Raw genomic sequence first — 25,883 nt, 5'->3', positions numbered from 1 at the left:
GATGATTCCGTGAACGGCAAACATCACTAGGGTTTTTTACTCACCCAGGTGTGCGTGCATGTTAAGTCGCATGCATGCTAAGTTGCTTCAGTCGTGTTGACTCTTTGCAACCCTATGGACTGTAGCCCGCCAGGCTCCTCTGTCCATGGGATTCTCCAGGCAAGAATACTGGAGTGAGTTGCTGTGCCCTCCTCCAGGGGGAATCTTCCCCACCCAGGGATTGAACCCGTGCCTCTTACATCTCCTGCATTGGTATGCAGACTCCTTACCACTAACACCACTTGGGAAGCCCACTCACCAGGGATTTCTGGGGTAGTGAGTCTAAATGCTGATGATTTTCCCTTTCTGCTGAAAATGCCCCTAGCCGGGTCAAAGGGATCCTGTGTGATGTGTGACCTGTCTTCTTAGGCTTGGGTCTCAGGATGTGTTTTCATCCTATTAAAATCAGTAATAGTTCTGCCAGGTTTAAGATTCAAGCCTTTCCCTTCAACACTCTGAGGTCATTTTCTCCCGTGTTCTGATGCCAAGCAGCTCTTGTCCTCTTGTAGAAAAGGGTTTAAAGACTTTCCCCACCATCTCTGTGTTTTTGCACCAGTGAATCTAAAGGCATGTTTTAAAACCTGGTCCCATTTGGCCCTTCGAACCCTTCAGTCTTGGATTTTAAGTCTTTAATTCTCAAATCTTTAAAAAGCACTTATTTCAACATTCCGGCCCCTCATAGACTCCCTGCTTCCTCTGGGAGCCCCTCGTGCGGAGGCGACGCTTGCTTTTGCTGTTTTATCCTTTCCCGAGCCTCCTGGGTAGCCTCTCTGGTGATCTCTCAGCCTGTCTGTGGTCAGGCTGTAATTACCAAGCCTGCCTCACTGACTTTATTTCTCCTTTTATGTTTCCATGCTGTATTTCCTCGAGCCTGTTAATTTTGGCTCTGTGTTATTACTACCCATCCTTCCAACTCTTTGAAGATACTGTGATTTTAAATTAAAGGACTAAACGGGGACTCACATTCCCCTTCTTCTCCCGAGTCCTGCTTGGCTCACATGTCATTTTTTCCCGGGTTACCTTGGCTCCCAAACCTGGAAATAGTGCTGCGAGTGTGGATGTGTGAGAGTGAGTGTATGCGCTCACAGGGAGATGCAAGAGTGTGTGTGCAGAGGGGAGATTGGGGAGGGACTTTCACTGTCCTCTGAGGCTTCATGTCAGCCCTTGGTCAGGTCAAACTGTGAAGGGCCAGGGCCCGGCTGGTCTCTCTCCAGCCCTCTGAACCCAGCCAGAGGTGATGCTGGTGGCCACCCACACTCTCATCTATAGGCCGTTCACATAGACACCAGGTCACGGCAGCCCATGCTTGAAACCCAGGGGCTTCCAGACACTCCGAGGACAAAACTCAGACCCATCCCTGCAGCACCCCCACCACGGTCAGCAGGTGACCCCTGGCTCAGCCTGTCCTCAGTTTGCTCTCTCCTCCTGCCGTTTCTGGGTTGGGCCTGGCGAGGCCCAGACCCAGCCTGCTCAGGTGGGTCCCTGCCTGCTCAGGTGGGTCCCTGCCCAGAACATTCCACGGTCTCCCCCTCCCAGCCTGTCCTGCTTCTGCCCCCGGGTCACCTTGGAGCCCTCACTGGCCCCGCCCCCAACTCTTCCTAGTGTTCAGAGAGCTACTGAATGGGCCACAGCAGGTGCCGCCCCAGGGCCCATGGCTGGTGGGTTTCCCTGGCAGAGGGGGAGCAAGGGACACGGTCACTGCACAGGCTGCGGTGCCCAGGTTGGTCGAGGGGAGAGGCACTGGGCAGTGGCAAGGTAAGGGGCCAGTAGGTTGGGGTTCCATGAGGCCAGAGCCCCTGGGGGTGAGCCAGATGTTACTAGAGAGGCCACTACGAGGGAGGTAGGGAGCCCCTGGCTGGGCCCAGGATGGTCACCTCAGCATCTGGGGGTGGGCTGGACATGTTCTCCAAACCCACCCCACCCTGCAGACTCACAGTGTGCCCAAGGCTGAGAGCCCTGAGTAGGGCCTGATCCCTAGAGGGGTGGGGCTGTGGGTACCAGGGCCTGGAGGCTTCAGTGGCCTCACAGGAAGAAGCGGGTGAGGGAGACCATGGTGGGGGCATCCACACAACCAAGGATGAATGGCGGCTTCTCTCTGAGTGGGTTGGGGAGGGAATCTGGGACTCCACTCGATGGGGGATGGGGCAGATGGGGGAATCCCTGGCAATGAGCAGCCACCTCCCTTGACAAGCATGCATGTTTATCTGAACAGGAAACGCACAGAGGGAAGGTTTCCACGCTGGCCTCTGCCTCCTCTCCTTGCACCTCTGGACCCTCTTCTCCAGCAGCTCCAGGGGTTGGATGTCGGATGTCCAGGATCCAGGGGGACATGTGGGCTCACTCGAGGCAGCAGGGGGACCGTCCTGCAGAAGCAGAGGCTGGACAGGTCTGGTGGACAGCTGACACCATCAGGACATGATGCTATGTGCACCAGGCCCCGGGTCCCAGTAGGACAGTGAGCCCTCTATCTGAACCAACTCCTCCGGGCACTGACCCTTGGGCCGGTCCCCAGCCCCGATTCGCCAGCCTGACCAGATGTCCCGGGTGCTGACCCCCATGAGGACCTCCTGGTCTCCAGCACCCACCTGCAGTCCTGCTGGGCCCCTCCGGGGTCCGTGGACCCCCACACGCCAGGCTGCCCATGCCTCTGCGTGCCCTGATTGAGGGCTCCAGGCTCCAAAGGGAAGGAGGATGTGCCTGAGCGAGGGGTGCAGGTAGCACTGCCTTCCTTTCTCAGGGGCCCTGCTCTGACCTGGGGAAGGTGGGTCCTGAACCCCCTAGGGCCTGGGAGCAGCAGGTCCAGCCCTAAAGTTGAGGCTAAAAGTTTAGGGCCAGCAGTCCCTGACCTCAGACAGGCCCTAATCCTTGTTTCATCTCAAAGGCTGAGGTTTAGCATGGTGGTGGGGGGGCTAGGGAGGGTGTCATGACAGCACCTGCCAGCCTTGTCTGGACAGCGGATACAAACTAGGGGGGCGCTTACAGCAAAGGCTGTGTCTGGGGGACTGTGATGGGTGCTGGGTGGCTAGGACCCCTCTCTTTCCACAAATGCATGAGCCTGGGCAAGGTGCTGTGGGTGGGTCCCTTCCCCTTCCCCCGTCCTCCCTCACCCACCTAGGTGCAGAACTGTCCCTCAGCCAGCCTCAGCCCCACCCCCAACCATCTCCTTCATCCCCATCAAGACTGTGAGCTCATCCCCTCATCAGCCCGTCCATCCATCTCAGCATCTGAGCCGTGAGCAGCCGCAGCCCTGTCACACAGACGATCATGACAAGGTCACTGGACCAAGCCTCCCACTGTGTCCCAGCAAGGAGAGAGGAGAGGAGGGAGGGGAAGGGGAGGGGTGGGGAAGGGGAAAGGGGAGGGGGGAGAGGAGGGGAGGGGAAGTGGGGAGGGGCGGTGGCAGGTGGGGGGCAGAAAGGGGACCCTAAGCTCAGGGTTCCTGGGAGGTTGGGGAAGGGGAATTTGGGAGACCCTAGGCAGCCAGGCAGCCCCAGGTCTCTGTGGGCTAAGAGGGCCTGTCCCCTCACCCGTGGCCACTACACTTAGAGCGTGCAGTCCCAGGACTGGGGAAGACCCCTGCCCCAGGAGCCAGTACCTCTGTCCCCAGGGTGGGGGCCACCATGCCCCCCTTCTCCAGGGAGCTGGGCCTTGCTGCTCATGCCAAGGGCCCTGGGGGCTTCCAAGATGGGCATGGGGGGCCGGGTGCTCTCGTGGGTGCAGGTGTGGAGCTTCAACACGTGCGCTGGTGGGGTGGGGGAAGATGTCAGCGGGGGTGGGGAGATCCTCCCTTGCTCCCTGCCTTGCCCAGAGGCAGCGGCCCAGGAGAACTGCTCAAGGCTGGGGCACCAATGACCCGGCGCGGGGCTCCCTTCCCTCCAGTGTGAAGACAGAGGCACTGGGCACCACAGAAGGCGGGGCCACTCACTCTGGATGGCAGACTCGCAGGCCTGGCCCACGAGCTGGTAGATGGTGGCCAGGGACTGTGGCTCTCCCTGCAAGGGAGGACAGGTCACATGGCTGACAGCTCAGGCAGTGTGGGGATCAGTGCCTCCCCGTGCTCCCCCAGGGTCGGCCCAGACCCCAGACTCTGCACACTCACCTTCTCTCCTCGCTCCCCCTTGGGCCCCGGCAGCCCCTGAGTGGGAGGAAAAGGAGAAGTGCCTGGACCCCCCAGCTGTCCAGAGACCCAGGAGTCCCCAGAGAGCAGAGGACCCACCTCTGCTGCTGCAAGAGGGAGACAGTCGGCCAATTCAGGCTTCTCTGTTCCCAGGCCCCACTCAGCCTGCAGGCCCGGTCTGCCGCCACCCTAACCCCTGGAGCCCAAGCGGGGGAGCCCCACCCCCACCTGTCCCCCACTTCTGTCTCGGGCTTGGCAGGGGGCAGTTCAGGGCTCCCTCTGCTCTGAGCTTTGTGTCAGCCTCGTTTTACAAATGTACCAGCTGCTGGGCACCCCTGGGCGTCAGTGCACATGACTGGGCCCCTTGGCTGTTGGGCTGGGTGGGGAGGGGACTTACTGTAGGCCCCACGGCCCCTGGGGGTCCTCGCTCGCCGTTGCTGCCCCTAGCCCCTGCAGTACCTTGGAAGCCCTATGAAAGTGGGAGGTTGGGTTTGGCGACTGCCCCCCGGGGGTGGCCTCTCCCTCCAAGTCCCCCCACCCTGGACCAAGATCAGACTCCTCAGCCTGTCCCCAGCCTCACACCAGCTGAGCCCCACATCCACCCAGCAGGCCCTGCTTTCCTCACCCACCCAGGGCAGTCCCGGCCCATCCTGACCACTGGCACTGGTTCTATAGGAATATGTCCCAGTTGTCCAGGTGTGATTGCAGGCCGGGCCTGCAGGGGTGGCCTCTTGCAGGAGGGGCAGCTTGGCCTCCCTGGAACCCAGTGAGACTGAGCCCAGGAGACCCTGGCCGGGTCTGGGCTGCTGGCCCCAGCCCCCGACACAGGGCAGCTCCCCAGCTCTGAGTTCAGCTAGGACCTCTGGGAACACTGGACTGGGAGGAAGCTACTTCCAAGTGAGGGGGGTGCCCCCACTCTCTAGTGGAAGGGAGCTAGACCCACCCATCCGCCCTCCCCAGGCCCAACCAGGGGCTCAGGCACCTTCCTGCTGTGTGCAGTCAGGGTACAGGCGAGGCTGGGGGCTGCACAAATGCAGCATTTCCTACCAACCTCTCTGGTGGGGTGGGATGATGGGGGGCTACCTCTGTGCTCCTGAGCACAGGACACTCACACCCCACCAAAGTCTAAGTCCCTGCCCCAGCCCAGGAGAGAGAGGCCTCCCTGGGTCACCATGTTCAGCTCAGCCTCAAGGAAACTTGAGGGATGCCAATGGGGTGGGCAGGGCTGGGGGGCTCATGGAGGAGGCAGTGCTTACCCTAGGGCCTGGGGGGCCAGGCAGTCCAGCAGTCCCCTCCAGGCCTCTCATTCCCTGAGGGCAAAGGAAGGGTGGGCAGGGGCAGGGCTGGTATCCTTGCAAGCCCCTCCCATGATGACCCCCAAGACCCACAGCTGTGGGGGGCACATGCCTGTGCCTGGCTGAAGCTGGCCCATCTCAGGGCCTGGCCCCGCCCTGGGCAGTGAGCGCACCTGCCCCTGGTCAGTATGGACTGACACTCCCCTCCCCACTGGCCAGGCCATGCAGAGGGCAGGGTGGGGTAGAGAAGGAAGCCCCCCGCTGCCTCCATCTCAAGACCCTCCAGCCAGGCTTCTCTCCCACCTTTGGTCCCTGAACGCCAACCTTCCCGGGGGTGCCCTGGAGGCCGGGGTGGCCCTGAAATAGAACAGAGGTGCTCGGCCAGGCTGGGGCTGAGGTCCAACCCAGAGGAGGAGGTTCTGCCCCGAGCACATGGCCCTCACATCCCCAGTGTGGTCTGACCTGCAAGCCGGGGTGTCCATGGTCCCCCTTCTCTCCTTTGACCCCTGGCGGACCCTGGAGGGGGAAGATGGACTGGGCGGGAAGGCGAGGGGAGGGGGTGGGGGGACAGGGCGGGGGGAGGCAGCACCTACCACGGGTCCCTGGATGGTGCGGCCCTGGGTGCCCGGTGACCCCTGCTGACCGCCAGGACCCTCGGGTCCCATCTGTCCAGGTGGCCCGGGCTCTCCCTGGAGACATGGGGGTGGGGGGCTGAGGAGGCATGTGGCTCCTCCTGCAGCCCCTCCTTTGATCCTGCCCTGGGTGGCGGGGGCAGACCCACCAGCACACAGGCATCTTCACCCTCACGGCCCACCTTGAGAGGGTCCTGCTGCAACCCCGCTCTATAGATAGGAGCTGGGCTAGCTCTGACCGTCCAGTCACAGAGCTCTGAACCCCAGACACCGGAGCATCCTACCAAACCTCTAAGGGACAGAGGCCACCAACACTGTTTAAACAGCTTGATTTGCAGTTGTTTTTTTTTTTTTAAAGAATGCTTTCAAATAATTGTGAGTTAAAGCGTATCAATGCACCAAATTCTATAGAGAAAACCACAGGCATTCCTATTTGCTAATATCAATGTGAAAATCCTAAATAAAACATGAGCACACAGAAGCCTGCAGCCTATTAAATGAGTGGTGAGGGCTCAGTGACCATGCCGGCTTCTAGTGGGAGCAGGAAGAGTTCAGCATTTGAGAGAGATTAAATCATTCACCAAACTAATAGCTCCAAAAAGGAAAACCATTTGCTTATGTTCAGAGCAGCTGATGAGGCACTAAATCTTATTTAACACCCATTCTTGATTTTTAAAGTCTCCTAATAAAATAAGGTTAGGATTTGATGATCACATGACAAAATCCATCTGTCTCAGCTCCCAGGCCGGCCCCACACTCAACGGGCAAGCCCCAGAAGCACTTCTGCGAAGCCAACATGGATATGTCTGCTATCACCAGGGTTCCTTAACAAACTCTGGAGTGTCACCCACACCAGAGAAATAAGCAAGAAAAATTTTTTAAAAAGAAAGAGAAAATCGAAAAGGAGACAGTGATATGATTTTTCACAGGTGCTGTAAATAAAAACCAGGAAAGTCCAAGGAAACCACATGAAACTAAAAAACAATTGCAAATAAGATAATTGAGTAAGAAATGGGGCCCCAAAACAATACACAGAGAGGACAGGGGGTTTAGGGGAGAGGATGTAGAGCCAGTCACCAGGACCCATCCCTGCCTGGACGGTGTCTGCTCCTGTGTCTGAAGAGCTATTTGGATTCTGGAGTCCGTGCAAAACTGGTGATGTGATTAGACCGCATTTGAAGTGGGGGTGGGGGACTGGCTACTCAATAGAGGGACGAGGGGCAGTGGTCTGGGGAGGAAGGAGGAACCACAGTTCCAGGCTGGAAGGTACTAGAAGCACTTTGAGACCCAGGAGGAGGTGGTTCTCACAGACTAAGGAAGGCCTTTAAATACAAAGCAAGTCAGGAGCCGTGGAGACAGACCCACACAGCCGAAAAGACAAAGGGGATCCTAAATCTGCCTGCCACACATATCATAAGCTAGGTCAGGAGACCACACCTCGGTACACTAGTCACAGCTCAGGGCACAGGGTTCCCATAAAACCTAGAGCCCCTTGAATGAAGGAGAAAAGATAAGCCAGTTGAACTGGGCCAGAGGACATGCATCCAACAACAAAATGCCAACAACTTCCAAGGGGGTGGAGAGGCTAATGGGAGAAACACAGGGGAGGGCAGAGCACACATAGTCCGGGCAGGCACCCAAGACTGCCCGTCACACGGTGCCCAGACTGGGGTCCTCCTCCTGCCTAGGGTTGGACTGCAGGGGGCTCACTCCTGCATCCACCCCCAGGATGCCCCATGACTCACCCTGGGCCCTGGGAAGCCTTGTTCTCCTGGGGCTCCGTTCCTCCCAGGGAGGCCCTGCAAAGGCACAAGCAAGGTTAAGCCAGGCTGCACGTTGGCCCCCCTGGCAGTGCCCTGGACTCCAGTCCCCACCTTCATGGTAGAAGAGGGAGGGACTCCAGGGGCCCGTGCCTCCTGGCCCGCCTCCCCCACAGTCACTGGTTACTGCACACATGGGCTCATGGCTTCCAGCCCTGGCCCCTCCCTGGAGAGGTCTGTGGACCTCCAGCCGAAATGGGTCCTGCAATCTCCAGGCGGCCAGAGGGTCTGGACCTGCCCCACAGTGGGGCCCAGGCCTGGAGCTGTGACTCATGGCCAGGCCATGACCAGCACCATGCTGCAGCCTGACGGGCTGGGCTCCCACCCCCGGGGTGAACATGTGGGCTCCAACACCAGAGAGGGGCTGGCTCAGGAGAAGGCTGAAATGGGAAGGAAGGGGCTTCCAGGAGGGAACTCAAGGGCCAGGGGTGGACGAGGCAGCCAGGACACTCATGAACTCTGGCCATCAGTGAGGCAGGCCCAGGGACATCTGCTGGGGCTTGGGGAGGGGACCATATCCATCACCACTGGCAGTGAAATGTTGCTGGGGTCCCTGGTTACCCCAGGGAGGAACTGCTGGACTCACCGGAGGTCCTTGGGGGCCTGGGGGCCCAGGGGTCTGCGAGGAACATGCACAGGCAGAAGGGAAGGCAGGGCAGGACTCTCCCTCCTGCTGGGAGAAAGGAGACCCTCGCCATTAAATGCACCCCCTCCTCAGCTCTTGTTTAACCCCAGAGCTCAGTATCTGCACTGGCACCAGGGTCCAGGGAGGCAAGGGGTAAAGGGTGGGGACCTGGTCCTGGCTGCTACCTTCCTGGCTGCCTGGTACAAGCCTGCTGACAGGATGCTGTCTCTCACTCCCTTGCAAGCCCTCGGCAGGGCCAAGTCCAGTGTGGACACACAGGGGAGTCAGTGAGGACCCCTTCCTGCACCTTAGCCCACAGAAAAGGGTAGTGGCCCTGAGTACATGGCAGCAGCCATCCTGGAGCTGGGGGCTGCCTGGCCTGCTCTAGGTCTCCTTGCCCCAGGGCCTCCAGGACACCCATCCAGCTGCCCTGAGCTCCAGCTCCAGCCCTGTGGGTCACCTCCTCCAGGAAGTCTGTCCGGATTTCTTCCAGAGCGGTGATGACCTGGATGGCCTGTCTACCCCCAGACTCTTGCCCTCAGTGAGCACTTGGCCACCTACCGATGCTGGGAGCTCACAGCACCTGTCCTCCTCTGCCCAGGAGTCATTGCACACAATCTGTAGCACCTGGAGCTGGAACTTCGGAGAGGAGGAGAGAGGGGTGGGGTTGGTCAGGTGTGGTTGTCACAGGGGGTGGGAGGGGCCCACCAGCCCCAGATGGTCTGGCTCACCGAGGCTGAGCTGCTCCGGGGGCCCCGGGCCTTGGCCAACCTCCCCAGCATGACGAAGCCAGCAGCAGGCAGGCTGCCGGCCTCCCCGATGGGCCTCTCGGCCACCTTCCGGCAGTCCACATAGAGCCTGACCTTGGAGCGGCCCACGGCCACGTGTACCTGGGAGACAACAGGAGGTTCCCTGGGGCTCCGGCCAGGATGGGCTCCCTCCATGTCCACAGGCCAGGGCCAGAGCAGGGAGGAGCAGGGACCATTCCTGGGGCTGGCGTCTGGATCCTGACCATCCTACATCTCCTGAAACCCCTCACAGGTCCTCAGTTTCGTTCTGTACAACAACATCCCCACGACCCCTCCCAGGGGCTGCAGGACCAGGAGCAAGGGCTGGATGCTCTTTGACCCAGATTAGGGTGGGGGCATCCAGGGCAGAGGAAAGTTCCTGTGTTCTGGGGGTGCCATGGTGACAGGGCAGCCTGTGTCCTGCAGAGCCCAATGGGGGTCTGTCCCAGAACCTGGGAGCACCGAGGGTCTCAGGCAGGAAGGCACGAGCTGTGGTCCTTCCAGGACTTTCCAGTACCTTGTGGAAACTCCCAAAGAATATCCTCCTCACTTCGGGCAGGTCAAAGGTGACCTCCTGCAAGGTGGCCCTGGGGTCACGGTTGAAGTAGGTCAGCGACTTCCTGCCGGCTGGCGGACGGGACAAGAATCACATGAAACCCCCAGGCAGAAGGTGGGAGAGGACCCCCAAAGCATCACCTGGCCCACTGCTGCCCCTCCAACTGACCATCCAGCAGAACCCCGAGGATGGGCTGGAAGTCCTCGCTTGCCACCTGCCACAGTGCAAAGGCCTCTCGGGGCGTCTCAGGGAGCAGGCGCAGGAGGAAGACGACCGTGTGCTCTGGGGGCAGGGTGGCCAGGTGGATGTCACTGTAGGGAACAGGAGGGGCACCGCAGGCCCAAGAGGAGGTCGGACCCTGGGGACCGAGAGTGGGGTCCTCGAGGCCAGGCTGGGGAGTGTCAGCAGTGGAACTCCCCTCTCCTCCTGGCCTATCAGGTCTCAAAAGGAGCAGCTTGGGACCCACGGGACGGCCCCACAGGGACAGAAGGCCATCCCCTTGGCACGTGCTGCTTCTCCAGTGCCCTTCCCCCACATTCTCTCCTCATAGCTCTCTGCCACCTCCTGGGAGTCCTCCACTCTTTGCAATCCCAGAGTTGCAATTTGTATTTTTCAAATTCCTATCAATATTATAAAGCACGTGTTTTACCTTTGCAATTTAAAGCATTTTAACTTAAGAAAAATTATGCTGTGTGTGTGGAAGTTCCAATGTGTGGTTAAAAACACCTCCGTATATGAAGTGGGGTAATTATTAGACATCAGGGGCCATACAAGCCATGGTCATAGTGAGTCACAAAGCAGTGGCTTCTCACAAACCCTGGATATGTGCAGATTTGCAGGATCAAATTAGAGCACACAGGAAGCTGAAGTTCTCAGGGCGACAAAGGTGGTGGCCCCTGCTCAGAAGTGCCACCTGGGGAAAAGCCCTCCCACCCCACCTCCAGGGGCCTCATTCGCCCACAGGAGATTTATTAATTTGTGGAACTCGAATTCCCGGAGTCCATGTGCCCCAGAAGTCTGCACAATTAACTCCCCCAGGGTGCCCTCCTGCTCTCCGACCCACCCTAGCTCCCACCTGGCCCGACGGGTCAGCTGAGAGTCCTTGAAGAGCGTGAAGGTCCTGGTGGGGCCAAAGGCCGAGGGCTCCATGGCCACGCCGCGGATGGAGGCGTATTCCTTCTCCACCAGCCCGAAGGCCACCATCAGGTCAAAGCCTTGGGAGGGGGGAGCCACCAGACAGGAGGGGAGGTGGGGGTGAGTAGGAGACAGAGCAGAAAACCACGTGTCTGGTGAGAGGAGAGTGTGGGAGCCACAGAGACAGTGCAGGGACATCAGCCCTCAGGGGTCTGGTCCCCCTTCCCTCTATCCTGGACTCAGGAAGGACATGCAGGGAGCACCAACCTGGCCCTTCCATGCCCATAGCCATCACCTCCCCACAAATCTCAGCGCCCAGACCCTCGCCCATCCCACTCCCACTCCCACCCCAACTTGGCCGGCCCTGCAGCTTGGTCTGAGCAGCTCTGGACATCCTTCAGGAGACCCAGCTACCAAGATAGGTCCCCGGTTCTCACCACCCTCACTGCCCCCACCTGACAGATCTCCCTGACCACGTGGGGCCTTCTCTCTGGGGAGGGTCTCAGACCCAAGCAGTGAAGATGTGGTGCTGTGGACCCAGGCTCAGCCCTTCACCCGCCCACCTCCTGGTCAGTACAGGTTCACGAAGGCCACGCAGGACCCACAGGCCCCAACATTGTCTGACCCCGAACCCAGGCCACCCTCCCCCAACAAGGACCCAGAGGAGGAAGAGTGAGTGGGGGCTGCTGGGAAGCAGCTGCCACACCAGAGTGGGACCTACCTGGGAGGGAGCCATCCAGGTGGAGGGCCGGGCAGGCTGCTGAGAGGGGACAGGGTTAAGGGTCAGCGGGGAGGGGCCCCTTGTGGCCAGATGCCCTGCCCTGTGGTCCCCACACTTCAGGGATAGGACAGGGACAGTGTCCAACCCCCAGGAAGACAGCACCCAGTCGGGTGTTCCCATCGGGTCTGCGTCGAGAAGTGAGATGCCCTCGGTGCAGGCCAAGAGAGACCTGGGTATGTGGACATGCCCGGGTCCACACTGTCCTGGGGCCAGGCTGAGCCAGCCTGCTCCACTTCCAGGCACTGAGTGGACACTCTGTTCACGTATGAGTGCGGACAGGAACTGAGACTCTCAGGGCAGGAAGTGGCTCCCTGCCACCCAAAAGAGGAAAGGTGCTGAGCCTGGGGTAGTAAGGCCCCTGTCCCAGTGGTATTCAAGTCAAAACTGGGCAACACCATGGAGGGGACACAGAGGGAAGCTGGGGTGGTTGGCCGAGGGCCTTCTGCTCTGAGCGTCTGATTGTCGAGAGAAGCAGCCGGAACAGCAAACAGAAACTGAGGCTCCTCTCAGCTGGGTCCTGGCCTGGGGGTGGTGGGACCTCAGGGACCACTGATACCCCAGGAGTGGGGCCAGCCCAGAGTGGGCCCTGGACTATGCTGCAGCCACCCCGTCTGTGGCATGCATCCGGCTTCCCACTCCTACAAGCTGCACATCTGTCCTGCACCTCCTGGACACAGACCCAGAAGAACACCGCCCGTCCCCCAGCCCCGGGCCTCTGCAGTCCAGCCACAGCCACGATGCCCTCCATGCCAGCCTGCACGTGCTCAGCTGGACTGCAGTGGCCTTAATCCTGCACCAGAGGGTTTCTTGCTAAGCTCTGCAATGCGGGGTACATCTGGGAGTCACAGGGCCCACACGTCCTGGCTGCCAGGGTCCTGGGCCTGGCAGGGGTCTGCTGGGATCTGGGATCTTGGTGCCCATTCACCCGTCCGGCCCGTGGCAGACACCGCCATGCTCTCCCCTGCTCCATAGACGGCTGAGACCAGGACCCGGTACTTGGTAGCCGCCAGCAGGTCAGGGATCGTCACGTGGCTCCCGGGTCCTGGAATGGAGATCTGGGCGGGGGCGAGGTGAAGATGGTCACTTGAGCATCTCCGCTAGTTTGGGCATCTTGGTTCCCTGTCTGTGGGTCCTGTTGCAGAAGAATGGCCCCCTCGACAGGCTGGATGCGACATGTTTCCCCAAGCCCAGGATCCAGTGGTCTGTGAGGGGTGATGGCATCCCCGGCTCCAGGGAGACCCACCGACTTCTCAGGTCCGGAGCCTGAGGCCAGTGCGTAGGAGAGCCGGTAGTGGAGCACGTGGCTGCTCGGGGGCGTCCAACTGACCCGCAGGCTGTCAGGAGACTCTGAGGCCAAGGCCAGGTTGGAGGGTGGGCTCCGGCTGACTGTGGGGGAGCATGAGGCGTGGGGCACCTCAGATGGCAATACTTCCCCTCCACTCTGCACCATGCCAGCCACCCTCCCACTCCACAGCCCCCACCACGCCCACCACACAGCCCAGTGGCCCCAGCCCAGACAGGGCCACCAGGCCAGATGTGGAACCACCTTGGGTACGGTGTCACACCAAGTGACCTGGACCCTTGGCCACCCCAGGGATGCCTGCCTGGAGGGCTCAGGGATGCTCTGTGGACCCAGTGGCCCACTTGCAGGGTCAGGACCAGGGGGCTGCCTGTCAGGCCCATGGAATGGGGGGTTCTGGGTCAGAGCAGGATCACCTACCGGGGGTGTAACGGAGGGACACAGGGTCGCTGCGGGACCCATCCTGGTAGTAAGCCAGGATGGTGATCTCATACTCTGAGTGTCTCCCCAGGCCAGGCAGGATGGCCGTGCCCAGGTTCCCTGGGACAGAAATCTGTGGAGAAGAGGGACTGGTGTCCACCTGGGGGAGGTGTCCTTCCCTGGGGGCCAGGCTCATAGGAGGAGCTGGGGTGGGGAGGGTCCACTCCCCCCACACCTCACGGGCCTTCCCCTCTCCCAGGGGCATCCACGTGATCTGGTAGACGAGCACGCCGGACACCGCTGCAGCCGCCCACTTGAGCTGGACTTCGTCCCCAGGCAGTTCTGTCACTGACAGCTGGCTCGGGCTGGGGACTTTCCCTGGAAGAGGAAGACTGAGGCTGGGGTGGCAGAGGGGCCCCCGGTCCCCACTCACTGTGCCTGCAGTCCCCTTTCCCAGAGCAGGCTGTGGGCCGGGCACTGGTCCCGGACCCAATCATCACACCTGTCCGGGTACCCATCCTCACTTGACTCGCTTTGGTCTGAATCACCCAGGGAAGCAGAGGGAGGTGGCCTGGGAGCCCCAGCCCCACTGCCACTCACGTGTGGTCAGGCGGCCAGTCAGGGTAGAGGAGCTGCCCCCAGGGTAGAGACAGGTGACGCGGACCATGTAGGTGGTGGAGGAGGAGAGAGGGCCCAGGGTGGCCGAGGTGGCGTTCCCAGGAACCTCCGTCTGCGGTGCGGGGGGAGCACAGGCAGCTTGAGGGGGTCAGCTCCCCACCAGAAGGAGACCCAGGCCTGCCCCACGACCACGCCCAGACTGGAGAGAGGGGACCGGGAGCGGAATCCATGGCCCTGGGTGGGGTCTTGCCCATTCCCCCAACACACCAGTGTTTTCGCCTCTCAGAGCCTGCTCCCCCAGCACATCCCATCCAGCCTGTCACGTGTACGGATTCTTACAATTCTTTGCCTTACTTCTGCCTCATTCCCCCTGACTAGGACTGGGGCCCACAAGGGCTGGGGTGGGGTCAGCTGCCTTCCACTCCCCCTGCACTGCTGAGGCTGAGCCTTGGGGGATGCGGCCACACCCACTGTTACTGAATTCAGGGGGCCCGGTCGGGGAGGCTGAGGGCACTGGTCCCCGTGAACAAATCACCCCCCTGGATGTGCAGGCCTGCTCTCACCTGTCCCGAGTGGCCTCCCTTGCCAGAGATGTAGCTGACCCTGAACAGGCGCACAGGTCTTGCAGTGCCCTCCCAGGACACGCGGGCTGAATCATGGCTCACGTCCGAGAAGCTCAGGTGTCTCGGGGTGGCCAGGGCAGCTGCAGGGCACACCAAGGCCTTAGGACTGCTCCGTGGGTACCAGGGAAGGTTAGGCAACAGCTGAGGTTGGGGGACTACTAGATAGGGTTGGTGTCCCCTACCCGTGGAAAGTTGGGGGGAATCAGAGTAGGCAGCAACCTGCGGGATGCACTCACGGGTCCTGGCACGGATGCCCTGGGCCTCGCTGGTCTCTGCCCCTCGAAGGCTCTGCACCCACACCTCATAGTCCCTGCCCGGGGCCAGACCATCCAGCAGCACCTCCGGCCGCCCCACCCGCACCTGCAGGGACACTCATGCTTGCCCTACCCTGCCTGCCCCCTTCCCCCCTCCCCCCTCCCCTACGCCCCTCCCCCCGTGCCCGCCCCCTCTCTCCTCTGTGCCTCGCACCTCTCTCCTCTCCTCCTCGCCCTTGGGGGAGGCAGGTGACCACCGCACCAGGTACTGGGTGGCCTCTGCTGAGGGCTGCCACGTGAGGCGGACAGTTTTGGGTGTCACTGCAGCCAGGGTCAACGCCTGGGGTGGGGGCAGGGGTGCTGGGGGAGACGGGGGCAGAAAGTTTAAAAATGCAGCAGCAGGCAGAAATCAGACCTATAAACCAGCGGGAATGGGGGGAAGATAGACACCTGTCAGCCCCCTGGTAGGTGCGGGCTAGGTGTGTCCTGACGGAGACAGAGAAGGGAAGACCAGCAGGGGTGGGGAGGACAGACGACTGTCTGTAAGTCCCGGAACTGATTTCACCCTGGACCACCCCGCAGGTTTCTGTTAAGGCCACCTGCCCTGAGGGTGGGAGGGCCGCGGCCTGGGGTTAAGAAGCCACAGCCTGTGTGGTCCCATTTAGATGGAAGGTCCAGGATCCACAGACCCCAGGGACAGAGAGCAGATCAGGGGCCGGCAGGGACTGTGGGGGAGGGGAGGACTGGGGTGACCATGAAGGTGTGGGGCTCCCTTCAGGGTGACGGGTGCACAATGCTGGGACTGTATGGAAAACCACAGTATCACCCACTGTGAACAGGTGGCTGTGGGGTGTATCTCAATAAAGCTGCCAGCTGGGGGTCTCACGCAGTCCTGGGGGAACTGCAGGCCAGGCAGGGTGGGAGTGCCACAGTGTGGCAGCAGCAGTAATGCATCCCTGCTGTGTTAGGGTGAGGATACAAATGATGTCACTTGCGCTCAGAAGAGGCCACAGGGTCAGAGAGGCCCAGTGACTCGGCCTTTGCTGAGTGTGGTACCCTGCCTGGGTTCAGACCACCCTTGAGGGTGTCGGGCTCCAAGGGGAGGCTGCAGGTGGGGGAGGCCCCTACAACCCTGAGCCCACACACACACCTGTGGCCGCCAGGCCCTGCAGGCCCTGGCCGACGCCGGCCTTGTAGATGGGGAACACAGAGACCAGGTACTCGGTGCTGGAGGTCAGGTTGCGCAGCTGCGCTGACGAGGTGGGCCCTTCCACCACCAGCTGGAATAGGAGCCACGAGCAGCAGGTTGGTGGGGTGCGGGGGAGCAAGCAGGGGTGCTGGGTCAGCCTTCTGCGCAGCTGTGTCCCCAGGGCAGGTCTGGGCCATCAGCCTGTCACCCAGGCGTGAGCACAACCCTGCTATCCACGGGTGCATGGGGCCGTGGTTCCATAGACCTCCTGCACCTGCTCCTCCTTCACCTTGATTTTTGTCACCCGTGGGCGTTACTCCAGCCCTGCCTGCGGTCGGGGGTGGGGGACTGGTGCTCACCTCTCTGGGGGCGCCACCCTTGGAAGGCCTCCACACAATCAGGTACTTGAGGGGTGGCTGTGGGGCCGGGATCCAGGACAAGAGGATGCTGGAGGAGGTCACTTGGGTCAGGACCAGCCTGGTGGGAGCAGGAGGGGGGTCCAGGGCCGATGTAGCTGTGGGAGGGAGAGGAGCCCAGGCCCAGGGGGAAGTTGGTGTCAGTGGCTCTGACTGCGCCCCCTGGTGGCCACTTTCAGGAAGGACAGGGGCTCCCCAGTTGTCCTGGGAGCCCTGAGAGTCCAGTGGGAGGGGACCTGGTGGGGCTGCCCCTGGTGTGGCGACCCTGCTCCTGCGCCAGCCCCGTCGCTCACCTGGGCCCCCACGTGGGCTCCTGCCCTGGACCTTCTGGCAGATGAGCCGGCTGAGTAGGCCGGAGAGTGTGCCGAGCTGGGGGAAGTCCTGCACGTTGTGGACAGTGATGTCCAGCGGCTGGGATGCCAGGAGCCTCAACTCGGTTTCGTCAGCATTCTTCACACCTGCCGCAGGGTTGAGGGGAGGGTTAGCCCACCCAGCACCCTTGTTTGTTGTGCAGTCAGGACCACTGTGCCCCTGCTGGTCACCCAGTCGGCAGAGGGCCCTTCCCAAGGACCCCAGACCCCACAGGCCCCAGAACGGGGTCACCTGGCCAGGTGCCCATGAGAGACTGGTTAGTGTGAAAGTGCCTGTGGCATGCCTGCCCAGGTCTCTGTGGAACTTGCATCCAGGAGAGAGGTCAGTGTGCTTTCCTCGGGGTCCTGCTCACCCAGGGGCTGGGGTCAGGCACAGAGTAGGGTCTCTGCTTCCAGGAACCCTGCCCCCAGGTCTGGAGGTCCCTCCCAAAGGATGGAGTTAGTGACTGGCTGGCTACGGGAGCAGAGCGAGGTCCCAAAGGCATATGGTGTGGGGAGCAGGGAGGGGCCACAAACATGTCCACAGATGATACTGCCAACTGGCCACTTCACCAGGGAGTGGCCAGGATGCCCACGCCAATTCGTGTGGCCACCTCCAATTGTCCAGGTGGGAACTCAGGTCTTCAGAGCAGGGACTCTTCCTCCCATTCACAGATGGGGTGGGGGGGACAAGGGGGTGCTGAGGCTCAGAGGCAACAAGACCTGCAGCTTGGGGAGCCAGGAGCCACCCTGCTGTGTCCTGTGAGAATGCCCACTGAGAGCCTGGGGAGGAGGAACTGCTTACCCACAGTAAAGATGTCGACACCCAGACCCTTAAGCACGTGGCTAGCAGCATGGGCATCATCCTGGGACTTGCCATCTGTCACCAGAATCACCAGCTTGGCCGCCTCTGGACGGAGACCTGCTCTGGGTTTCAGGTTCTGCTCCAGCACGTGGGTCAGGGCCAGGCCTTGGGCACAGTGAGAGCAGAGTGCTCATGCCCCCATGCACTCTCCTGCCCACCCGCGATGGCTCCACCAACCACTGGCCACCCTCTCTGCCCACCAGGGCAGTCCTGGCCCCTTCAGCCTGCGGGTGCCCGGAGGGCAGGGATTCCCCGCTCCTTCCCTCACAGGCACCTGAGACCCAGGGGCCGGCACCCCACACCCTGCTGCTGCAGGGTGCACAGGGTGAATGGGGATCACGGAGGGAATTGCGCCATGGGGGTGTGGTCTGCCTGGGTCAGCAGTCCTCTCCCCTGAAGAGGACTGCTGAAAACGGCTCTTCTGAGCTGTTGGTGGGCCCTCCCAGGAGCCTCTATGACCAGAGGAGCCGCTTGTTTTCAGCAGGACTGCCCAACTTGCCACGTTCACCACGGATGAACGAGGCAGACTGGCCCTCTGCAAAAGCATGAATACACAGGCCTCGGGCGTGGTTCATGCACGCCTCTCCTTATCTGAGGGTGCAAGGGAGACTGACCACGGAACAAGACCTGAATAGATCTCAAGGGTGGGGCCGAGACTGGGGCTGGGGCCGCGCAGACCTGTGAACGTGTTTCCTCCTCTGTAACGGAGGTTGTGCACAGCATTCAACACTTCCTCCTTGGTGCCAAAGGCATTCAGGTCCCACTCGGTCTGGGGGGCTCCACTGTACTGAGTCAGGCCTGGAAGGGGAGGAGTCCCCACTCTACTGAGTCAGACTGGGAGGGGAGGGGTCTCCTCTATACTGAATCAGGCTGGGGGGAGGTGGGCACACAGCAGATGGGCAGGACACATACAGCCTTGCCTGGGTCACCGGGAAGGCATGTTTGCAAAGCCTCACTTTTCACACAAGGTCTCCCTGGGAGCTAGTGCAGGTGGGGACCTCAGTTTTGCCTGGTCAGGTGGGTGAGAACTTAGCCTTGGTTCCTCCCTCACTTTGCACTCCCTTCTCCAAGCTGGGGGTAGGGAGTGGAATTGTGAGGACCACCCCAGCGGGGCACAGGGCAGGGCTGGGACCCACCTACTTGGACTTTGCCTGGCCCGATTTCAAAGGGCTCGATGATGCTGGCCAGGAAGTCTTTGACCTGCTGGAAGTGACTGTGGCCTATACTCCAGGACCCATCCACCAGGAAGATCATGTCCGCAGGCATGGGGGGTGTGCAGCGGAACTGGGGTCTGCCTGGGGTGGGAGGGGAGGGAGGTGAGGTGTTGGGCAAGGTCATCACTGCTACAGGACCCTGAACTGCCTGTGGCAGGGCTCCCGTCCCCAGGCTCTCCTTCCCTGAGGTTGGTAGAGGGGGAGGGGCCGCAGGGCTCTGGCTTCAAATGAGATGGGCAGCAAAGTGTTGGGGGACAGGTACCAGGGTCTCACCAGACTTAGAAAACCGCACGTGAAGCTCAGCCCGCTGTCCCAGCCTCCCTGATTCCCCCCAAAGGGGGTTCATAGGACATCTAGTTGCTCTGGAACCTCCACCCTCTATTGGCCTGGCAGTGCTGGTCACTGTGCAATTGTCCAAGGTGGGGGTTGCACCTTCCCTGCCCACCAGCTCCCAGGCCCAGCTGACAGAGGCTGTCCAAAGGGGAGCCGACTGGGGTGAGTCAGCACCATGGACAGCGCCAGGTGGATACCCATTCCACCAGCTCTAGGCTGAGGCCTCACCGTGTGTGTGAGAAGGATTGTCCTAAGGACCAGGAGCTCTTTGGAGACAAAGCCACGCCCCTTGATCTGGGGCTCCCAGAGGTGTGCACAGTGTTTCCAGGCCAAGACCCAGAGCGAGGGCCAGACACCCTCTTGGAGGCTCCTGACTGGGTAGGTGTGGTGAGACCCTCACCGAATGCGGGAGGCACCCTCTGGCTTCAAGGCTCTGCACTGTGGGTGAGACCACCCTGTAAGACCCCAAGTCCACTGGGAGACAGTGGAGGGCCTGGACCCCAGGACCCCATGTGAGGTCTAAGGAAGGTGTCTTTTGTCCATTCCAAGTCTGATGGGGGAGGCAAAATCAGAAACATCTCAGGTCTGGTGGGGGAGGCATATCTCTGCCTGCAGGGCCTCATGGGAAATGCTGTGCTGTGGTCCCACCCTCAAGCCCGCAGATGCTGGCACCCCAGCCAACTCACCTGGCTCCCCTCTCCCTCCAGCTGAGATCCTGGCGTGGTTCTGCCCCTCCAGGTCTAGGGTGGGCTGAGCAGGGCCCTCCCCTATGGGGCCCCTGGGTGGGTGCTGCTCCTTATCAGGTACTCCTGGGGGGGTTCACAGCTGTGTTACCCCTCACCAGCCACACTCAGGCTGGGGGGCAGCTGAGGGAGATCGAGGTAGTGGGACCAGGCACTGGGGGCCAAGGACATTCCCAGCAGATGACCTGCCCCAGTGGGTTAGTGAAGTCAGGATTGGGCAGCCAAGCTTCAGTACAGGAGTGTGAGGGCAGACGGAGGGAGGACTCTTGGTCGTGTGGAAACCGTGAGGCACTGAAGACTACCCCCTGTTCCCAGGCACCTACCGTCGCCTGACTTGGACCCACCAAGCGTGGGTGGATCTTGGCTTGGGGCCAGGGCCCCTGGGGGCTCAAGGTCTGGGCTCCCCACAAGGGAGGGGGTGGGCTCCAGGGTTGCCTCCAGTGGCCTCTGGCCGCTCCTGCTCACGGAGTTACTCTTCAGATCTTCGACTGCAGAGAGATGTGACGGGATATCAGGACCCCACCGCCCGGCAGCGGGAATAGAGGCCTGGGGGCTGCCCACACAACCCTTCCCACAAAGGCCCATCCAGGCTCCATGGGCTCCCAGCCTCTTCTGCACACATGCAAACCCAGGGCACTTACTCACAAACTCCCTGCGAGCCAGCAGGACGTTCCCTGAGCCAGTGAGCTCGAAGATCTGCAAGGTGTACCCCTTGGAGGGGCTCAGGCCCCCCACGGTGGCCTTGGGGGTCTTGGTGGTCAGCATCACCTCCTGCTCTGGGTCCCCTAGGGTGGGGGTGGGGAGAAGGATCAAGGTGGCTGAGGTGGGTGGTATCTGCATGCGTATGTACACTTATGCCTGCAGGTGTGCGTGTGTGTGCATGTGTGTTGGGAGTGGTGACACCCACCTGGCACCCCCTTTTCCCCTCCTCTAGTTCCTCCCTTTGGGCCAGGGGAGGGAGTAGGGGGAGAGATCTGTGCGTCTCTCTCTAGGACCTGATGGGCATGGCCTGGGCTTCTCCCTAGAGGGACTCATCTCAGGGTCCACCGGAGGATCTGTAAGTTCTCCAGGTGCCATCAGAGCAGCGCTGGGGACACCATGGAGGTGTCTGTGCAGACAGGGCTGCATGTGGGGAGGGGCCTGCCGCCTGTGCACAGGGGCTGGACAGCACATGCCTGTGAGCCTGTAAGCACATCCCAGTGTGACTGTGAGTCTATGCTAAAAACAAAGAAACAATTACAAGGGCATGCTGCCGTGCTCTCAGGGGAGGCAGCCGTGGAGGTAATAGGAGCGACTGATCAGAGGTCAGGAAGCACCTGGCAATTCTTGGACCTCAGGTGCTTGAAAGGGAACTAAGAGAGGAAGGACCCACAGGCCTGGCCATTGTCCAACATCCTGCAAGGTGGACGCCCCAGCCCGGGCCCAGCCCTGCATGGGAAGCTGGGACAGGCAAGGAGGGTGAGGTCCCAGGTGCTTCACATGACTCACGCTGCATAATTTTCACAAGCCCCCATCCATTTTGTAGACGGGAAATCGAGTCACACAGTTGCTTGGAATCAGGATTTAAGCCCAGGTCTGTTGGGTTCCTGCCGCCTGCCAGGGAGGGATGGACAGGCAGGCCCTCTGAGGAGTGCATCCTTGGCACATCCCCCCTTAATTCTTTGGGGTTGAGACCCTGAAGAGCTCCACCCAGGAGCAAGGATTTCTGAGGACAAGTCAGCTCTTGAAACAGCTGAAGCCCAACATCAAACAATCTTAACTCCTAAATTGGAGCGAGTCTGCCACTCGGGCTTGGCACTGTCAGGGTCCTGAGAGCTCTAAGCTGGGGGAGGGTCCTTGTTTCTGCAAAGTCATTGACTGCCTTCTGCACGTACCAGGTGTGGGGATACATGGTGGGGACATTAAGGGCCCTATTCTCCCACCACAACCTCCCTGTGCTAGCGGGGAGACAGCGAGGAGGGCGGGCAGAGCCAAGGGGAGCCAGCACTGTGACCGCCGTGCTGACCGTGTTCACCGTCGTTCTGCACAGAGGCGAGGCGTGGGCCCCTACCTGCCCTGGGCTTCACCTGCACCAGGTAGCCAAGGCTGCTCCCCTCTGACTCTCTCCACTTCATCTGCAGCCGGTCCTCAGGCAGCACCACCAGCCTCAGGCGGCCATTCGCTGGGGAAGCAGGACAGGCGGTCAGGACTAATCCTCCTCGGTGACCTCCCCAACCAGCTGTGGGGCCCCATCCTGAGGTCCCGAGGAGGCTGTGGCTTCTCTGGGGCTCAGCCCCTCTGAGGTTCAGAGGGGACTCCAGTCCCACTGCGGGGAACTTTGAGAAGAGGAGCCCACCTCCCCGCCCACCAGGGTTGGAGGAGGACTGGTCCCCTCGCAGTCCAAGGCTGCCGGGCAGATCTGGGTGGGGGAGACTTCTGTCCAGAGAGGCCCTCTTGGCTCTATTAGGGGTGCCCGGTCACATGGATTTAGGCTCAGGCCAGCATCCCAGAGTGGCCCTAACTGCCCACCCACCCAGTGGAGACACAGGCTCTATGCCAGCAGCGGCAGGCCACCCATCCCAATTCCCCGCCTGAATCCCTGAAGCGCAGTGGAGACACAGCTGCAGATCCCCCGCTGCCATGGTCACACAGCCCAGGAGGTGGGTGTGCCTGGGGGCGGGAGCTCCCTGGGGTGGGTGCCCTGGCCGTCCCAGGAGGAGGAAGGGGCCATGGAGGCCTGAGCCCTCCAGCACAGCCTGACTTCCAAGCTTCCGGAAGCTCCTTGGTGTGGGTGACTATTTTTGGAAAGTGGGGACAGAGATGGGCTTCTTCTGGCTGCCCCTCTCAGAGTAGGGGCACAGGGGAAGGGCAGGGCTGGGGGGAGCCTGTAGCAGACACAATGGCCACTTCATAGTGGGGAGCAGCTGAGCTGGGCCTCCGGATGGGCCCCCTGCTCCCTGGAGCATGAGCTGAAAGGCAGGAATGTCTCAGCAGTGGGGGCCTTGAAAAGACGCTTGTGAGTGGGGGGCCCAGCTCATGAAGAGCCTCTGTCTCCCTGCACCCCTGACATGTTGTGGGGGGGCATCCCGAGCTGCCTTCTGGGTCTGCAGGTTGGGGACTTGGCAGGCGCCGGGGAGACAGCACCCAGCCAGGGGCACCCTCCCACAGGGCCATTCTCGGGGAAGGGCAGCCTGGATGTATGGGTCCCACCCCCATCTTCCAACCACCCCCTGCAGCAGTCCATCTAGAGCCTGCAGGGGCCTCGTGCTGTCTGCGTGTGAGTGTCTGGGGTTCCTTACTGACTTGGCCCCCTTGGGGGATCTTGTCAGAGACCCAGGGATGGAGGGCCCAACCATCTGTGAGCAAAATCATAGCCAGGAGGATGTGTCACTGGTAAGAAGGTAGTTAGAGGAGCCAGGACTCCAGGCTCGGTGGCTGTGACAGGCCCCTGCCACGCCCCTGTGAGGACTAGCTCAGAGGTATCCTACCCTCTCGGCACCATGGGAGCTGGACACATGCCAGGGATGTGGCTGGAGGGGGTGTGTGGAGGAGGCTTGCTGTGTGACTCAAACACCACCTCCCAGGGTTGGTCTCCACAGCCTTTCCCAATGGGTTTGAGCATCACCCTGAAAGGGACATGCCCCATAGGGAGCTGAGCATCCCCTCGTTGGATGGGGGACAGCCGATCAAGGTGCTGCCCGTGGCCATAAATGAGCTGAAAGGATCAGGAACCTGCTGGAGGTGGCGTCTTGGGCTCTCCTCAGGGGTGTGGGGGGGGGTCACTTGTCACTCTAGATTCTGTTGTTTGAAAATTTCACAATGAAAAACGTGCCCAGAGAATGATGAAAAAAAAAATCACTAATGCAAGAGTGAATCAAATGCACAGTGTGTTAATAACTGTTGAAAAAACAAATGGATAATACAAAAAAAGCCCAACTAAAAGGAAAAACCGCAATGCAAAGGTCAAGCCACACAGCTGAGGTGACGCTGGGGGCAGAGCTGTTCCGTCTTTCTGTCTCTGTCCCCTGAGCACCTGAGCCCCTGGGAGAAGAGCTGCCCAGGGCCAGAGGGAGACTGGTCCCGTAGGGGGGCCTGTGCCCTGGGCAGGTATGGCCTGGGGGGGTCAGGCGGGAGCCACAGTTCCAAGAACCCTCACCCGTGTCCTCACCTTGTCCCTGGCTGAGCCCCAGGGTGACACTCAGATACAGACAGAGGCCGACTCCGAGGTGAGGGCGCACGTGGACGCTCATGGTGCGCAGCCTGCAGGAGGAGAAGAGGCCACTCAGCCACCTGTCTGATCGTCCGTTCGTCCATCCATCCCTTACTGATCTCTAAGCCAGAGTTTGTTGATCTTTGCCCTTGTGGGCTGGCGACTGAGCCCCACCCAGACGCCTCCGGACACCCACCCTCTTGTCTATAGGGGCTGGTGTCCAATAGGCCTGGGGGGCTTCCTGGGTCCACGGGTCAGCTGCCCTTCACCTGCCCACCACCAGCTTCTGCATCCCATCCTTGTGACATTCTCAACAGCCCCACATGGGGCCTGGTTGCTGCTCTGCCCACTTACTTGTCATTAGACCAGCCTGGGGTGGCCAGCATCAGGGCCGAGAGGTCTGGGGAGGAAGCGGGGGCAGGTGGGCGGTCCTGCCTGCAGCCCTGAGCAGCGTCAAGGTGGGACCCCAGTTGGAGCAGGACCCTAGCTGTGCTGCCCACTTGCCAGCCCAGGAGAAGGTGTCCTGGCCGAGAATCTGCCCCCCAGGACACGAGCCTCTCAACCCCAGAGCCGGCCTCTCAGTGAGTCAGGGGGAAGCCCTGAAGGGGGATTGGGTCCTGGGGGGCTCCCTCCAGGCCTCTACTGACAGAGAAGAAAGGAACGCAGGGCAGGATCTCAGGCTCCTGGGACCCCCAGCCCAGCCACACCCCTGGTGGTGGGGCTCACAATGTCCTTGGGCTGTGGAGGGGCTAGAGGACGAGGCTCAGTTTACCTGGTGACCTCACTTTCTGACCCTCCTTCACACTCTGAAACCAGGCTCCCCTCCCCGGAACCTCCATGGGGCCCTTCCAGGGGCACAGAGGTCAAGGCTGTGATCAGGATCCCTCGACAGTGTCTGCTGTCCTCCACCCATGGCCCTAGGGGTCCAGGCTCCACCCCCACCAGACCCATGTATCCGGTCCTGCTGCACCCCCAGGAACTCAGCTCCCCCTACCCTGAAACCTCTCTAGAAAGTCAAGCTCATCTTCAAATCACACACCTGGAGCAGCCCCTAATGGGAGCAGCCCCTGCCCACCCAGCCTCCAGGCGAGTCACCAACCTGCTCCTGTCCTCAGGCAGCGTCCCCTGGTCCCATGTGCTCCCGTCCCACTGCAGTCACAGGAAGGCCAGGACTTATGAGGCCCCTTTCTCCGACGTCACTGCTCTGGCCTATCCCCACCCACCCGAGCCTCCGCCCCTTCCCCCACACCCCCCACCAGCTCTTCCATCTGCTGCCCAGAACGTCTTGCCAAGAACCGGGGAACACAGGCCGCAGCATGAAGGACCCATTACCCTGCAGGGCGAGGCCCAAAGCAACAAGGGATAAACACCTGTACCCCTGGCTTCACAGGGCCTGTCCCAGAGAAGCCCATGGAGGAGGCCCCTCAGGGACCAAGGTCACCACATGTCGCCCCAGGGGGCCAAGCTATGAGTAATGGGCAGGGGTTTCTGGCAGCCTGGGTGAGTGGCAGCCTGGAGCAGCAACTGGACCCCAAGGTCACACCAGCAGCCACAGCCTCCTCTCTCGTACAGCATCACCTCC

At 61.1% G+C, this 25,883-nt stretch overlaps 1 protein-coding gene across 1 annotated transcript; it reads right to left on the bottom strand.

Moving 5' to 3' along the window:
• Window positions 1-2,237: 2,237 nt before the first annotated feature.
• On the bottom strand, window positions 2,238-24,585 carry COL20A1 (collagen type XX alpha 1 chain). The gene is made up of 35 exons (XM_088844397.1): window positions 24,260-24,585; window positions 22,163-22,273; window positions 20,754-20,897; window positions 20,436-20,600; window positions 20,056-20,178; window positions 18,959-19,117; window positions 18,501-18,620; window positions 17,763-17,927; window positions 16,901-17,065; window positions 16,551-16,705; window positions 16,153-16,282; window positions 15,217-15,362; window positions 14,985-15,108; window positions 14,689-14,828; window positions 14,108-14,237; window positions 13,743-13,885; window positions 13,508-13,640; window positions 13,031-13,173; window positions 12,713-12,842; window positions 11,728-11,763; window positions 10,948-11,086; window positions 10,041-10,183; window positions 9,834-9,943; window positions 9,260-9,418; window positions 9,090-9,167; window positions 8,490-8,576; window positions 7,829-7,882; window positions 6,045-6,140; window positions 5,755-5,967; window positions 5,413-5,466; window positions 4,554-4,625; window positions 4,139-4,174; window positions 3,965-4,031; window positions 3,635-3,781; window positions 2,238-2,402 (listed from the first exon to the last, which is right to left on the bottom strand). The coding sequence occupies exons 1-35, from the start codon at window positions 24,339-24,341 to the stop codon at window positions 2,377-2,379; spliced, it is 4,125 nt and encodes a 1,374-aa protein (XP_088700523.1). The 5' UTR covers window positions 24,342-24,585; the 3' UTR covers window positions 2,238-2,376.
• Between the last annotated feature and the right edge of the window lie 1,298 nt (window positions 24,586-25,883).

Source organism: Moschus berezovskii, chromosome 15 (assembly GCF_049115385.1).
Source record: "Moschus berezovskii isolate FMDL1 chromosome 15, NW_MosBer_1.0, whole genome shotgun sequence".
NCBI lineage: Eukaryota > Metazoa > Chordata > Mammalia > Artiodactyla > Moschidae > Moschus > Moschus berezovskii.
Note: the sequence above shows the minus strand (reverse complement) of the source record. Positions and strands in the feature narration are given on the sequence as shown.